The following is a 16,105-nucleotide window of genomic DNA, read 5'->3' as shown; positions in this document are numbered from 1 at the left end:
CTTAATCATGTTTTTACGAGGTCTTAAATTTTGTTCAAGTGTTGTCCAATGTGTTTGACTACAAAAAAAAAGCATAAATGTTTATTTTCCTCCTAATAAATCTTTCATTTTTACATGTTTTTAAATGTAAATACTTATATTAGCAAGCTTTTGTTATAGTGCAGATACGGGTTGGTGAAATAAGAAGTTCGGGGGGTGTGGTTGGAAGCTAGATTCCGTGGCTCCGCCTCTGGCTCTCTCACGCAGTCCTTCTGTACAAGCCCAGGCTCCAATTTCAGCAGTTTTTTGTGACAGTTTGTGTTTGTCATGAGGCTCTAAAACCTGTAGAAAAACATGCCGTTTTCTGCAAAATGGTTACATCATTCGAGTGTGTTATACATGTTTTCATTAGTGGAAACCAATTTACAAAATAATGTAAACTTGACTGACTGCTTCACTTCCACTTTAAATATGTGTGCCTCTGTTGCCCAGCAACTTCCTGCTAACAAAAACAAAACTTTCCGTAAGCAAAAACAAAACTTTACTTCAGATATGGTGCGGACATTCGCGGGTGGTTTAACTATACATTTATAGGCTGTATCACTAAAAGCTTTGAATGTAAATATGACCATATGATACTTTATATAAGAACAGTCATAATGACTGCTACGGTAATACTAATAGTCAGGGGCGTAGCAACTGGGGCTATGGGGGGAAACAGGTGATTAATAATTATATGAATGTAAACTTTTGGATCTCATTCAGCTGCCCCACCCCCACCCCCCACTTTTACAATGTTTTCTATGCCCCTGCTAATAGTTATGCTAGTTCTGCTAGTTCCAATGTTAAAATTTCTATAAAATCAAACAGTCCAGTGTTTATTTCGCTAGAGCACATTGTACAACTAATCTGTGCAAGTTAATCAACTGTTTATTTTGATAAAAATTAATCAAACTCGAACCATTTGCACCAGCTCTGCAATGGTAGTCCTTCACTGATAATGTCAGTTTGATGGCTTTGGTGATATGCTTAGCCACGCCCCATCAACAATTAGTTATGAGTGAAAGAAGAGGGGTGGAGCACAAAAATAAAACCCCACCCACTGCTTAATATTCGTTTCAGTAATAGATATGTCATCAATATAAAATAAAAGCCTGCAGCAACTTCCGGTTCACATGGATTTTAAAGACTACATTACCAATGCTTAGACTAATAGTCAAAGTATCTCCAAATGTTTTGTGATGCTATGAAAACTGCAAATAAAACACATCTTTACTCTATTTTTGGCATTCATAGACAAATTAGAATAACTTTCTGGCGATTTCTAGACAGCTGAGGGGATTTATAGGTTAATTGCACTATTGGTCTGAGAAGCATTAAATCCCAGGCAGCTGGAAGTAGGACACTGGGAGGTTAGAGCAGTGAGCTGGGATTATATTTACCAGAGTGAATCCCAGAGAGTGCCGGAGGTATCTGCATTCCACTTGGTGGCAGTGATCTTACAGCCGTGCTGCCAAACTCTGTCTTAAACCCATCCTCTATTCCCTCGCTCTCTCTTTTCAGTCTATTTTCTCTCCTCCCTCTTTTTCTCTCTCCCACCTCTGCTGCCCTTAGAAGGAGGGCACATTAGGTGAAACAGAAGCAGCAGCTTTTTCCACAAGAGAGCCACTGATCGAGAGAAACCTCGTCCTGCTGTGCACCATTGATTGATTCATTTGTTTTACCTGCCATCTGCAATTCATTATCTCTCACATTTGTGAGGGTTCAGTCTGCCTCTACGTGACAAGAAAATAGGTGGCTAACTCTGCTTTTAGGTGGCTAAAAGCTGCCTTTTTTACATGGTGCACTTTAGGAAGCAAATTTATGTATTTTCAACTAGTCCGTGTGATACCTGAACAAAAGTATTGGTCAGGTTCACATGATCCCAATTTGACACATGAGGTCTTATTTTGCAGCAACTACAGAACACTACAGACGCAGTAGTAGACTGGCATTAAATCATAAACAACTGTTTTTTGCTCCAAACGGATGATTGGCAACATGGAGTTTTGTTTGTTCCTTTCAGAAAATCAGCCAGTAATCTTGAAAAATGTAGCTTCAAATCAGACTTGGCAATTTTTATGATACTAACCTTAGGCCATTTTATACTTCTGTGATTCCTTGAAATTGCAACATTGATATAGTATGTTCTATCTGATCGATCGATCGATCTATCTATCTATCTATCTATCTATCTATCTATCTATCTATCTATCTATCTATCTATCTATCTATCTATCTATCTATCTATCTATCTATCTATCTATCTATCTATCTATCTATCTATCTATCTATCTATCTATCTATCTATCTATCTATCTATCTATCTATCTATCTATCTATCTATCTATCTATCTATCTATCAGTTCTCTCTGGTTCTCGAATCTGATTGGCTGATAGCAGTGCGATATTCTGCAATAACAGCACTCTTACCGCCTCTTCATCATTGTGTATTACTCCGCCAATACAGAGTAACAGCAGATCAATAAACTCACTACAGTTTGATAAATATTGCAGCTGTTGGACAACAAAATGTACTTTTGAGGCTATTTAGGCGAGAATGTTGTTGTTTAGATTGCAACTATGCAGTTTACTTATAAGGATAGTGTTTATTTTAATTATTTATAATTTCAGAGATTCAGCTCATCGGCGGCCATCAGCCTTTCATACTAAGCAGTGCATGGACAGTTGACGTTCTGCCACAAGATGGTGACAGGGACTGCATCATAAGTCCTTATAAGGGAGAATAACCCAGCGTGGATTTTAAATTCAGCTATACAGCTGATCAAATCAAAAACTGGCAAGTGATATTGTAAGTCAATCACTCTTTTGTATGTTGTAGTGCTGTATTTATACCATAGTAATCTGGTAGTGTTTGCTTTGCTTTGGCTTTTTCGGGTAATCTCCTGATTGAAACAGAGAAATACTGGTAAATACTTCTTGCCGTTCAGCCTTTTCATTTTAAAATGCGAGCAAAATTTTGTCATCATTTTAAATATTACGCTAGAGAATCATTCAAATACTAGGTCTAAAGTGACGTTGGTAAATTAGCAATGGTTCCTCCTGTTCTGATGTCAGCTGCACATGTGAATAATGGCAGAATAAGGTAGTTCCTCATACAAAAGGATTTTTGAGACTCTCCGTTTGATTTTCTTTTTTATATACACAATTATGTCATCGTATAAACGCAATATCACACTTGTAGCAGTGCTATATGACTGTATATTGTCACTGGTGGGACACTAAGACACTCTGCCTGTGGCCTCAAGCCAACTATACAGCCATATCACACTGCAACTTGATGAATGAATGTAGCATGGTTCTAGAAATGTTAAAATAAATACTGATAAACATGTACATACATTAAATTACTTTGCATAAACGCTTCTGGCAAATGCACAAATGTGAATTAAAACACTTAGAGGCTACTTCAGCAACTGATATTACATGTAGTTTTTCGTTTCTATGCAGCGGTTATAAATTAGTTGTTCAAACTGACCTGCAAACATCACAATTATAGTATAATTGTTTTTGCATAAATCAGGTTAACTAGTGTATCAGACTACTCAAAATCAAAACAGGTCAAATGGAAGCCAAACATAACAAGAGTTAAGTGCATATCTCTGCTTAAAGTGAATTTCCAGGTCATCACCTTAATGTTGGCACACAATGACAGAGAGACTTAAAAATCAATTCATGTAGGTAAATCTTCCCACTTGAAATTGTTGACCCAGGTCATTTGAACCCAATCTAAATGAACGAGCACATGAATACTTATTCGGTCAAGCATTGTTCATTTTCTGACTGGTTTAATGTCTGGCATTTACATTTTCAACACCGCATCTAAAAGTGAATTTCAATGTCAACATTTAGAAGATGACCTGAAAGCCTAAGATCTTTAATTTCACGTATGTAAATGAGTTTCTCACACTTGAAATGGTTAACCCAAGGTCATTCTTAAATCAGGATAAGTGTTAATTAATCCTGGGCAGTCACATTTCATGATTTCACACACTGCATATTTGTATCACTCTTATTTGCATATTTATGAGGTCAGTAATATAGATTAGACAGATAGCACTCTTATTTAGACCATGATGTATATAATGCACATTAATAACCAGGAAAGCATTGCTCATCTTCTGATTAATGTCTGACTGGACATTACATTTTGTCACTGCACTACAGTACACTACTACTGTTTTACACTACACCAAAATCGTATTGTGCCCCAGTTTGGAAGATTAAAATTGATACACATATACACACATACATACATATACAGTTGAAGTCAGAATTATTAGCCCCCCTGAATTATTAGCACCTCTGTCTATTTTTTCCCCTCAATTTCTGTTTAATGGAGAGAAGATTTTTTTCCAACACATTTCTAAACATAATAGTTTTAATAACTTATTTTAAATAACTGATTTCTTTTATCTTTGCCATGATGACAGTAAATAATATTTAACTAGATATTTTTCAAGACACTTCTATACAGCTTAGTGACATTTTAAGGCATAACTAGGTTAATTAGGTTAACTAGGCAGGTTAGGGAAATTAGGCAAGTTATTGTATAATGAGGGTTTGTTCTGTGGTCTATCGAAAAAAAAATAGCTTAAAGGGGCCAATAATTTTGACTTTAAAATGGTGTTTAAAAAATTAAAAACTGATTTTATTCTAGCCGAAATAAAACAAATAAGACTTTCTCCAGAAGAAAAAATATTATCAGACATACTGTGAAAATTTCCTTGCTCTGTTAAACATCAATTGGGAAATATTTAAAATATATATATAAATATTTACCATTTAGGTACCCTAAACATTCAGCAGTTTGCGCTATGCCGCTGATTTGTACATTATTACACTATTAGTAGTATTCTTTTAACATTACAAACAACAAGCAAGTATGACTGTTATGTGCAAGATAAATGTGTTTTTGATTTTTTCTGAAAGTTTGAAGGTCTTTGTGAATATGTTGTGGAATTGGGTCATCTCATTAAATAACCACAGGTTTTTATGCAAGAAGAACAGACTTTGTCTATTACAATGAAGCCGAGATTCTCTCAGAGCCGAAACCCAAAACATGTCTGATTTTTCTCACACGCTTTATAGTTTGTCCTTCCACTTTTTTACATTATCTCCCTTATACATCCCTTTTACGTTTTGCACATATAGTTAAAATTTTGCAAGCTTAGCATAACGTTATCATTCATGTGATTTTCCATCATATGGCTGTCCATCTTCTCATTGTCTCTAAGGGCTCTTTCCTGTTAAATTCCTTTCTAAGTCACTTTCCCTGGTAGCGGTTCTCTCTAAGGTACCTTTCTTTTCAAAAACTTTTATAATTGAAAAATCCACAAAAGTCAATATTCACTTGATTCGACATGTTTACTACATACTTTGTAGGATAAAAATCATCAGATACAGGCAGAGACAGGCACGTTTAGCCACAATGTTAACAAGCACATCCTGAAAAGACACTTGGAGACATTCACAAAATATTAAGAAACATCATGTTCTAGTTCTAGACAAATTTAGACTGTGAAGCATTCTTTCAAAAACAACTTTCCGCAAATTCAGCATTGATCTGACCCTCACCGCTGAAGCTGTCTATGAAATATGCTTTGTGCAAACACTTTATACTCTCTGGTACATTCCCTTCAAAATGTAACCACAGAGTCCGCAATGGCTCTAATATGAGGTGTCTATGGAGACTCTTATATTCACTGATAGTTCCTACAGCATTTTAAATATTTTTTTTAGCAGGCAGGTCCTCGGAGGGAAATTGAAACTGCATTCAAATAGAGCGTTTTGGTATTGATGGGGATTTTGTGGATCTTTACCATTGTAAGCTGGTTGTTTGCACACACTGTGGATACATACAGTTGAAGTCAGAATTAAGCAACACATGGCTCATTCTGATTACGTAGCCCTATATACATTTATGGAGAGCACCAAATACATCCCAGGAGCTACTTTTTTTTTTTGCAGTTTTTGTGTTCGCTAATGCATCAGAGACTGCTGTGTATGCTTTTTGAGATGTCAAATATTCAAGTGAATCTGACTGCAAGACGAGGCATAAAATGAAGGGGCATAACTTGTAGTAAGTTAGAAGTGCAACTTGCAGTTATTGAACCATCACAAAGAGATGTTGGCAAGAAATACTTACCAGAGAACATTTTCATCAAATGTTTTCATGTGTTTTCTCCAGATTTATCCACAACTGATTAATTTGATATATAATTATATTTATTCAATTAGCAACTCCCCCATGCAACTCCACTTGCTGACTTCTTCATCTGTTTTGTCATGACAGTTAGCCTACTCGGTGTCGCACTCTGTGGTTATAAATAACAGTACAATGGCAAGCATGTCAAGTATGAAAGCCTCTGCAACTTGCGGCTGTACATTAAATTGTGATTGTTGGGTTTAGGGTTGTGGTATGTATAGCTGTTAATAACTTTGATGGTTGGGTTTAGGTTTGGGGAAGGTGTAGACGTTAATAACTGTGATGGTTGGGTTTAGGGTTGAGGCAGGTGTAGACGTTAATAACTGTGATGGTTGGATTTAGGGTTGAGGCAGGTGTAGACGTTATAAACTGTGATGGTTGGGTTTAGGTGTGGTGTAGGTGTAGACGTTAATAACATATTTACAGCGCCATAGTTTTAACATGGCTCCATAACTTCAAGTTACACCTCCACAGTACTAAAAGTTACACCCCTAAGGTCCCTTCATGTTACGCCCCTGTCTTGCAGTCCACAGACAGACCCTACTCCAAATTACCCCTCTAAACCCAACTGACAGCGTTTTCAAAAGCACCAACTGACCAACACCTACCAAATTCCCTAAACCCAACTGACAATGTTTTCAAAAGCAATCCAGTTTGTTTTAATGACGAAATGCAGCCATATGTTCCCCTGGCTACATAATTGGTGATCTCCAGAAATGTATACAGGGCTACGTTTTCAGAATAAGCCTACGGTAAGTGAAAAAAAACTATTAGCCCTCATGAATTAGTGGGCCCCCTCTATATTTTTTCTCCAATTTTGTATGGAAAGATTTTAACACATATCTTTATGTGTTTGTAAACTTTGTATCTTCTTCCTGACTTTCTCTTTTAATATATACACATGTATATGCCATTTTCAAGACACTAGACAAACTAAGAATGCATTCATTATGTTTTAAGTAGTTTGGTGTCATTCTTCTCCATACATAATTCTACAATCATGCTCTAGGACATAGGACAATAACTCGTATGCTTGGTGTTGTTTCAAACCATGAGTTAAAGTTTTGTCTGACTGTCTTGGGACTGTATGCACCAGCGAGGAGAACAAAGAATGTTTCCCACTGGAATTTTCCTCTCACACCATTGGTCAGTCAAGAGAGACAGGGAGTTACCTGACCAATGTCTTTAAATACCTCTTACACCCCTCTAACCTCTGCAGAAAAGTAAGGGCAGAAGGTCTCCACAGAAGTGTCCCTGATGGGGCAGACGGCGTTTCTGTACCCAAATGACTCGCCTGAGTCCACGTTTCTTATATTCCGGCAAATTAAACTTAAAATTTGCATCTCGCGCATCCTCCGATCTGCATTGCAAACTTCACGTATCGAGAAAAGACTTCTTAAAAAAACTCCATCTTCCAAGCATCAGAGAAACTCGTACATCAAGAGAGAGACTCACTAAATTCAGGTATTTAGTCATGCAATATGCTGTGCCCCTTTATCAAAAAGGTGTTTTTATAGTCTTGGTGGTTCTTAATAGTTGTGTGGAACGGAGTTAGATTTGCCATTCTTTTTTCTAAATTATTTATTTCCTCGCTTTCCTTCTTTTCTGTGTTTTAGTTGTTATGTTTTGTACGTTTGTTTGTTATATGTTTGACTAGGGTGGTTCATTCCGCTTTGGCGACCCCGGATTAATAAAAGGCTTGAGCCAAAAAGAAAATGAATGTATGTTAGACTAGTCAATAAATCACTTTATATAACCACGTTGGATTGTCTAAGTTTTGCCTCACAGAAAAGGTCACTTTAACGATAGACCCTTGCTACAAGCCTATTAAGTTTACTAAAACTTCTAAACTATTCATCTACTTCATAAGTAATTATAATTCCCTTTTCTAAATAAATCAATAATTACAGAGTCCTCTCAGATGAGCGGGTGAAGTCATTATTTATTTTGTTAAATTAACTATACGTTAATTCTGAATATTCATAATTAATAATAACTTGATAACTTAATATTCATAAACTGAGCTAATTTCGCTACACTTCTAAACATAGTAGTTTTAATAACTAATTTCTAACAACTGATTTATTTTATCTTTGGCATGATGACAGTACATAATATTGTACTACAGGCTTTCCAAGATAGTATTTAGCTTAAAGTGACATTTAAATGCTTAACTTTGGTTAATTTGGTTAATTAGCCTTAACTAGGCAAGTTAAGGTAATCAGGCATATCACTATACAACAGTGGTTTGTTCTGTAGACAATTGAAGAAACAACATATTGCTGGAGGGGGATAATAATAATAACCCTAAAAAAAAAAAAAGAGTGACTTTTGCAAAATTGGTAGCCTTTAAATAAATAAAAAAACTATATAAACGGAACTATTGACAGGTAGATAGGACAACTAATCACCGTGATTTATCTCTAGCACTTCCATTCATACAGATTTTCTTTTCCCACAAAGCTGCGTTTATGCAACCCACCTGTAAGCATTGAGGAGGTCTGTGCAGGTGGCGTTATTTTTACAGGGGTTTGATGAACATTCATTGGTCTCCCATTGACAGTACTCCCCCTCCCAGCCGGGTAGACAGAGGCAGTTGTAACTCTAAAATGCAAATGAAGACAGCAAATGAAAAGATATTAGACAGCGATGTAACTCTTTCATCTAACACTTACCTTGACCTAGATGAATACAATGTATTATTCCACGGATCACTCGGCGCACATGAAAATGTCTTCATTAAAGCATCAAATTCATTGTACAGTAAATGAACAGAATAACAGATGACGACATAGCAAAGCGCTGCCATGTGAAAGCAGTATAGACCAAAATTGTACAGTATTCTCAGAACAGCTTGTATTAAAGGTCAAAACGGCTTGAATACTTGTGACTATAAACAATGTGATCTATCAGATTGATGTGTAAACATTTATAAACAGTATTTTCTGCACAGTATTTTCCAAGGTGAATGTTTTTTTTTATGGACACTTAAAAAAGCACACATAATAAGCAAAGATAGTAAAATGTCAAACATTTAAGCATGACTATATACAAAGTAAACAGTCAGATTGAAGGAAGACTAACAAAACTGTATTTTCTCAGACTCAGAGACTAAATATGAGACCTAGTTGAGAAAATAATTAATTTTAATAATACACATAATTCTCAGTTTACAATATACATGGTTTATATTTTAGAAAAGTCATTTAAGAAATTATAATAATAAATATATTAAAAATAATAAATAAATTATTTAATTAATAAATAAACCCAGCATATTGTTTAGTAATAGTGTACAAGGAATTACAAAAAATAGAATGCACTGAAATTAAGTGAAGTTTATTAATAAATTAATTTCTAGGATCACGTGCTTATGATGGAACACAGCTGGTCATGCATTAGCCAACTCATGATTCACCAATCAGACAAATCCTAAATCACTATAAATACCCTAAGTTCCATATCACAGCCAGTTTCGTTTTAAAGAACCCCCATTCCACCCCACTCCTCCTCCATTCCTAGATGGGTGGCACGGTGGCCCAGTGGTTAGCACTGTTGCCTCACAGCAAGAATGTCACTGGTTCTTGTCCTTATCAAGCCAGCCAACGTTTCTGAACTTAAGTTAATTGACTAATCCAAATCTGCACTATAGATGTGCTAATACAGTGTTTCCTCTAGGATACACACACAGTATATAATCACATATTTTAGAAAAAAAAAAAAAGACACACACACAAAGCTGTTACCTGAAGCATAGAAGCAAGCAAACAGCATGTCTCCCTACACGCGTGTTGCTTTGAACTTTCCTTATGGAATCAATACTGTATATACCTTCAAATCCATTCCTCTTTCTCTAAATAAAAGCATGCACAGTGCAGTTGGCGTACTGTGCATTTAAGGTGTACATAATAATTTGTGCTGAGGGCAATCAGTGGGCAGCATCAACGCTCAACCCACCTACTATTAACTCCAAATGTATTTAGCACGCTTTTCAAAGTTGTTATCTTTACGGAAAGGCAACCATTGCTATGCAAATGCACACTCTCAACCACCCACCACTGCGCATCAGATATTCAGGCATGTCTTTAAAGGCATGCAAACTATTAATTTTGGCATAAATTACTCAAGAAATCTGCATGAACCAGACATTTCAAAGAGAAATATTCAGAATTACACCCCATGATCTGAAACAAACAGCACTTGAAATCGGATGAATGCTTGATCTCTATTTAGCACTCGAATGTTTTGAATGTGATGTAAATGCATTTTCTTTTTTCCTTTGTCTTCAGAAGAGCTGTCTTTTCGGTTTTTGGTGTGCTCGCTACAACTCTCCCCTTCACTTTACCATTAAAGTTTTCATTATGAAAATTAATCACTGCGGGTGGGATGCTGTCAGTTATTTTGCATGGCAAAGGTTTATTCGGTCTCATCCCATGCAAAGGAAATGAGCACAGGTTTGCACAGTCAAAGCATGGAGTTGTTCATCATGGCTGCCCTGAGGGTTGATCCTGGAGTGCATGCTAATCTGAGCTTCATCCAGACGCAGACACAGTGTTAAGCTCTGCCTAATGTAATTTGAGCACCACAGGCCTTATTCATAAGACAGAAGAAGCTATGCAGACATTGTGTGATAGATCAGATGCCTCCAGAAGACTTCTGTTTTTCACCCCTGGCTAAAGATGATATAATCTTATTTAGGCTGCTAAGTCATCAGCTGGGATTGTAGCTCTCCTGAGAAACCCGGGGTTGCGGGGGTATTTTATCTTATTTTAATAGGAGTAAATAAATAACTACATAAACACTGCCAGGAAGTAAACCGCAATCTGTGAGAGGGATTTCAAAAGCTTGCTCCTGTCTCCACATGAAGTTGCACAAGAAAGCGTCTTGTTGGAAGAGTAAAATTGCGAAAGAATGAGTTGATTGGAAATGTTTTTCATCCGCTCTACGTGAGCTGAATTTCAGTGTAATAGTGAATTAATTGGTGCTCTGAAAGACTACAGTAAAAACATAAACAAGGGAATCTCTTCATATTTTATGAATAGTGCTTAGTGTTCATAATTATTTATTACATTGTGTAGCAGAACTGTCGCATGAGTCTGTCAGAGCTGAGATCAAGGTCCCAACATTCAAATTGAAAATGTAAAATATACATGAATCACAAATTATGGAACAGTTAATTAATCTATATTTTTACAGTGTACATTAATTACTAAATAAAAGTAACATGTGAGCATGTTTCAGTCAAACTGGTGACAAACTATTCACTGAACAAGAGTTATTTTCATATCAGTAAATTAACCTAAGGTTAATTGGAACTCCATGAACCACCTGGTTTTAAAAGTATTACACAATAACAAATATGAATTGTAAGTAACTCCCTAAGTAACTAATAACTGTAAGCAACTCCATATTTTGGAGCATTTTTTTTAAAGAGCTACGTGACATATATTTATAAGAGACACATGATATATATAAGAGACATGTATATATATATATATATATATATATATATATATATATATATATATATATATATATATATATATATATATATATATATACACACACATACATATCTATATATATCTATATATACACATACACACACACATACATATACACATATACATATATATATATATATATATATATATATATATATATATATATATATATATATATATATATATATATATATATATATATATATATACACACACACACACACACACACACACACACACACACACATATATATATACATACATACATACATACATACATACATACATACAACACACACACACACACAAACACACAAACACACAAAACATGCTCAAGTTAATGCCGAATCAATAAAAATACAGCAATACAAAACACGAAAATCTGACATTTCCCGGAGCAAGTTTCAGCTAAAATTAAGCCCTGCCACGAAAAATTCGCCGTACTTCGCAAACACAAATTATTCGCCATCTGTGAAAAGTTTCCTTTGGCTCACGATTTCCAATGAGCCAAGCAGAGCTCACAGCATTTGAACTTCCAGATGCACCTGTCCAAACTCCTGTCCCGCCCATGCTGTTTTTGTCCGGTTTGCACTTTATGCTGAAGCTTGCACGCCTTCTTTCGCTCAGCTGGAACTTTGCCGCAAAAGCTGCATGGTGGGTATTAAAGTGTCTCTAAACATTACAAGAGGAAATACGTTTTCTTCAAATCAGACAGAGCACCAGAGCTTTCCATAAAAGCAAATGTTTCTGCCCACTCATTTTGAAACTTTCGATGTTCCTCAGGATTATTTTCTTTTAGCCATCATCACTCATGAATGTTGTTTGAATTTACGTGCGCGTTGTTACCATAGAAACGTAAGTTTATTCGCAGCGCCGCACACACGCATTGTTCGAAAGTGTTTCAGTCTTTGGACTTTGAGCAGTGAAAATTAAACCACGCTAAACTAAACTAAACTGAACTGAACTTCAACTCTGAAAACTGAACTGACATAGTTTTAATTTACTATAACTTATGTGTTAAGCTGCTTTGGCACAATTTACATTATAAAAATGCTATAGAAACAAAGATGAATTGAATTGAGTTGAATTGAAGCTGAGATTTTGGCCAAAAATTTTGATGTTTAGACTTGAGGGTAGTGCTCACTTTTAAATGAGGTTAAGAGAATTGAGTTCCAGGGTGATTGTGGTTGTTCATTGCTGATACAGCCTGCTGAAAACATCCCTACCTTAGATACTTATTTTGGAATCTACCAGTGGCTCTATTGGCCAATGATTAGTCTGAATCTATTATTTGTTCCAGATCTGTCTTGGGGCAATGTTAAGTTTCAAAATGTCAAATCAATTGAATTCTATATTAAATGTGGTCATCGTTCGAACCATTGCTTTTTTAATGTGTTAAATTTGGAAAATGAACAGTGTTGAAATCATATTCTCTTAGTCCATCTCTTTCCCTCTAGTTTAATACTGTAGCACTGCAATATAACTATGTATGTAGTGCTTACTTAAATTGACATTTATGGGGTTAATGTTGATTTACATCACAGCTGTGTTGATAGAGCCATACTGCACAACAACTTGTGATATTTAATGTTAATGTATTGTTGAAAAGTCTGTATTTTGGTAATTTTACTGCATATTATAACATAACTACATAATATTATTTCTAAATCAATGTACTGTAGTACAAACCAATAATCAAATGTAAATTTCAGAATGTGACAGATATCAGAGAAAATTGGATTTCCAGTGATGATGCTACATCAATGATTTTGGCGATCTGAATAAAGATAGAATGAATACAGCCAATAGATGAGCAGTGGAGCCATAGATTGAGGTGTACAAATGGAGTGATTTGTTATGTCTTAGGAGAACACGGAGGACATCAGGCCATTACGCACACTTCACAACACCATTATGCTCAAGGGGAGCATTGCAACAGACCTTTCAACAAAGACATGTTTAGAAAAAAGGTGCTATGGGGATATAAAACAGTGTTGTTTAACACTGGCGAGATGTGAAGTGAAAAGAGGAATGATCTAATGGCTTGAGATTCTGCTGCTGTATCTCAACTAATGCCAATATCATGTTTGATTCACAGGGATCATGCATACTAATAAACTGTATGATGGATAAAAGCATGCGCCAAATGAACAAATGGCATATATTACCAAATTGAACAGACTATTTTTATGTCCATGTTAAAAGGAAACAAACTACTTAATCATTTGTGATAAGAGCTCAATGTAATATGAAAACGCAGCAAAAAAAAGCTGCTATTGAAGAACGAGTCTGTTAAAAACGATAGTGAACCCAACAGAAAATCTATCACTTACTAACAAGCAGAGCACATCTTATATATTGTAGGAATCTTAAAGGCGAAGGCAGCAAAAATTGTTAGAAAAATTTGGGGTCTGGGAGATTCTACTAACATTTCTGTGTTCTGCGAGTAAAACAGTTTAAACAAATACACTGAAAAAAGTGTTACATGCAAAACTGTTGCAAACATTTTATTTGTGTTGAATTTAAACAAACAAATTCAATTTAATAATGTTCAACTTAATTTGTTTGTTTAAATTCAGCCCAAATAAATTGTTTACAACCACTTAACGTAAAAAAAGTTGAGTAAATCCAAGGAATCGTCTTTGAATAATTTTTTTCAGTGTACATTACTTTTTTTTTACAAATACAATTCATTAGTATTAATATATAAAACTACTTTGCTGACACTCTTGCCTGTGGTGTACCTCAAGTATCAGTCAGTGGTCCATTACTGTTTCTAAACTGCCTTCTCTTGGTCAGTTCATTTAGTGTTAAGGCATTTAACACTAGATCACACTAGTAGCAGTGCAATATGGCTGTATATTGGCTCTGGTGGGAGGCGTGCATTGGCACAAGGTCACAGGCCCATCACTGACAATATACAGCTATATAGCACTGCTACGAGTGTGATACTGCGCTTATACAACAGTTTAATAGTATAATCGTGCATATAAAAAAGAAAATCAAACATGAGTCTAAAAAATCATTTTGTACAAGGAACTACTTCCGCCATTAATTCACATCTGCACCTGGTCAGAAAAGCAGATACCATAACTACTTTACCAGCGTCACTTTAGAGCTAGTATTTAAATAATTATGTATCGTAATATCCAAAATGATGACTAACAGGTGAATTTGCTAACATTTTAAGATTGTAATGCTGAACAGCATGAAATGCCATCAGTCTACAGAGATTTCCCAGTATTTCTCTGTTGCAATCTGGAGTTCACAATAATTAACCCTAAAAAAGCCAAGGCAAAGCAAACAGTTTCAGATTACTATGGTATAAATACAGCACTACAACATACTGTACAAAAGAGAGAGATCGACTTAGTGTAACTTACCAGTTTTATAATGATTTGAACAGCTGTAATTTGAAATTTACACCGAGTTTTTCCTCCCCTAAGCAGTTATTATATGGTTCCTGTGGCCATCTTGTGGTGGAACATCAACTCTCTTTGCTCTGTTCAATGACAGGCTGATGGGCGCTGAAATTATAAATATTGCTGTACCTCCGAAATTATAAATATTTAAAATAAGCACTATCCTTATAAATAAACTGCATAGATGCAATCTAAACGACTACATTCTCGCCTAAAAAGCCTCAAAGTACATTATGTTGTCCAACAGCTGCAATATCTGTCAAAGTAGTGAGTTTATTCATCTGCTGTCACTCTATGTGGGTGGAGTAATACACAAGAGTGAAGAGGTTGTACAAGTTATTGCAGAATATCGCACAGCAATCAGCCATCAGATTCGAGAACCAGACAGAGCTGTATAAACAAACATATCTTATTGTCCAGCATAATTCTGTTTTTTTCCTCCCCTTTCCATCACTCCCTGCTTATAAGGTCTGGAAGTATGGATGGCTGAAAACTGAATGCTGACAAAACAGAAATTCCTTTACTAGGCCCTAAATCCCTTGTGTCTCCCAACAAGACATCTCCATTCATATTTATGGTGTTCAGTTAATTAGTCATCCATTATTCGGAATCTTGTGGTTCAATTCGATTGTAAATTATGCGCTGAAGTCCATGTCAGCCAGCTTGTTAAATCCTTTTTTTTCCCATCCACTTTGTAACACTGTTTGTATACTAGTCTCACTAAATCTCAAAGATGCTGAATCTGGTATACACACTTTCATTACTTTGCATCTGGATTATTGCAACTCTTTGCTGTGGAAAGAAAGAAACTATAGACAAAAGTTAAAAGCTGGAAAACTACATTGAAAATGTCCCCACGTCACCACTTCTCTCCACATGCCTCTGAATTCAATCAATTTAACGAGTTCACAAATATTCAAAGCAAGATAATT

The 16,105-nt window shown here is 35.6% G+C and overlaps 1 protein-coding gene across 1 annotated transcript in view; it reads right to left on the bottom strand.

Annotated features, from left to right (window-relative positions):
- Positions 1-16,105, bottom strand: part of eys (eyes shut homolog) — a 407,203-nt gene that overhangs the window by 270,463 nt on the left and 120,635 nt on the right. The window contains exon 19 of the mRNA XM_056471602.1: positions 8,730-8,851. Coding sequence (XP_056327577.1) covers positions 8,730-8,851 — 122 coding nt within the window. The remainder of the gene's footprint in view (positions 1-8,729; positions 8,852-16,105) is intronic.

Source organism: Danio aesculapii, chromosome 13 (assembly GCF_903798145.1).
Source record: "Danio aesculapii chromosome 13, fDanAes4.1, whole genome shotgun sequence".
Lineage (NCBI taxonomy): Eukaryota > Metazoa > Chordata > Actinopteri > Cypriniformes > Danionidae > Danio > Danio aesculapii.
This window is presented reverse-complemented; position numbering and strand designations above follow the sequence as displayed.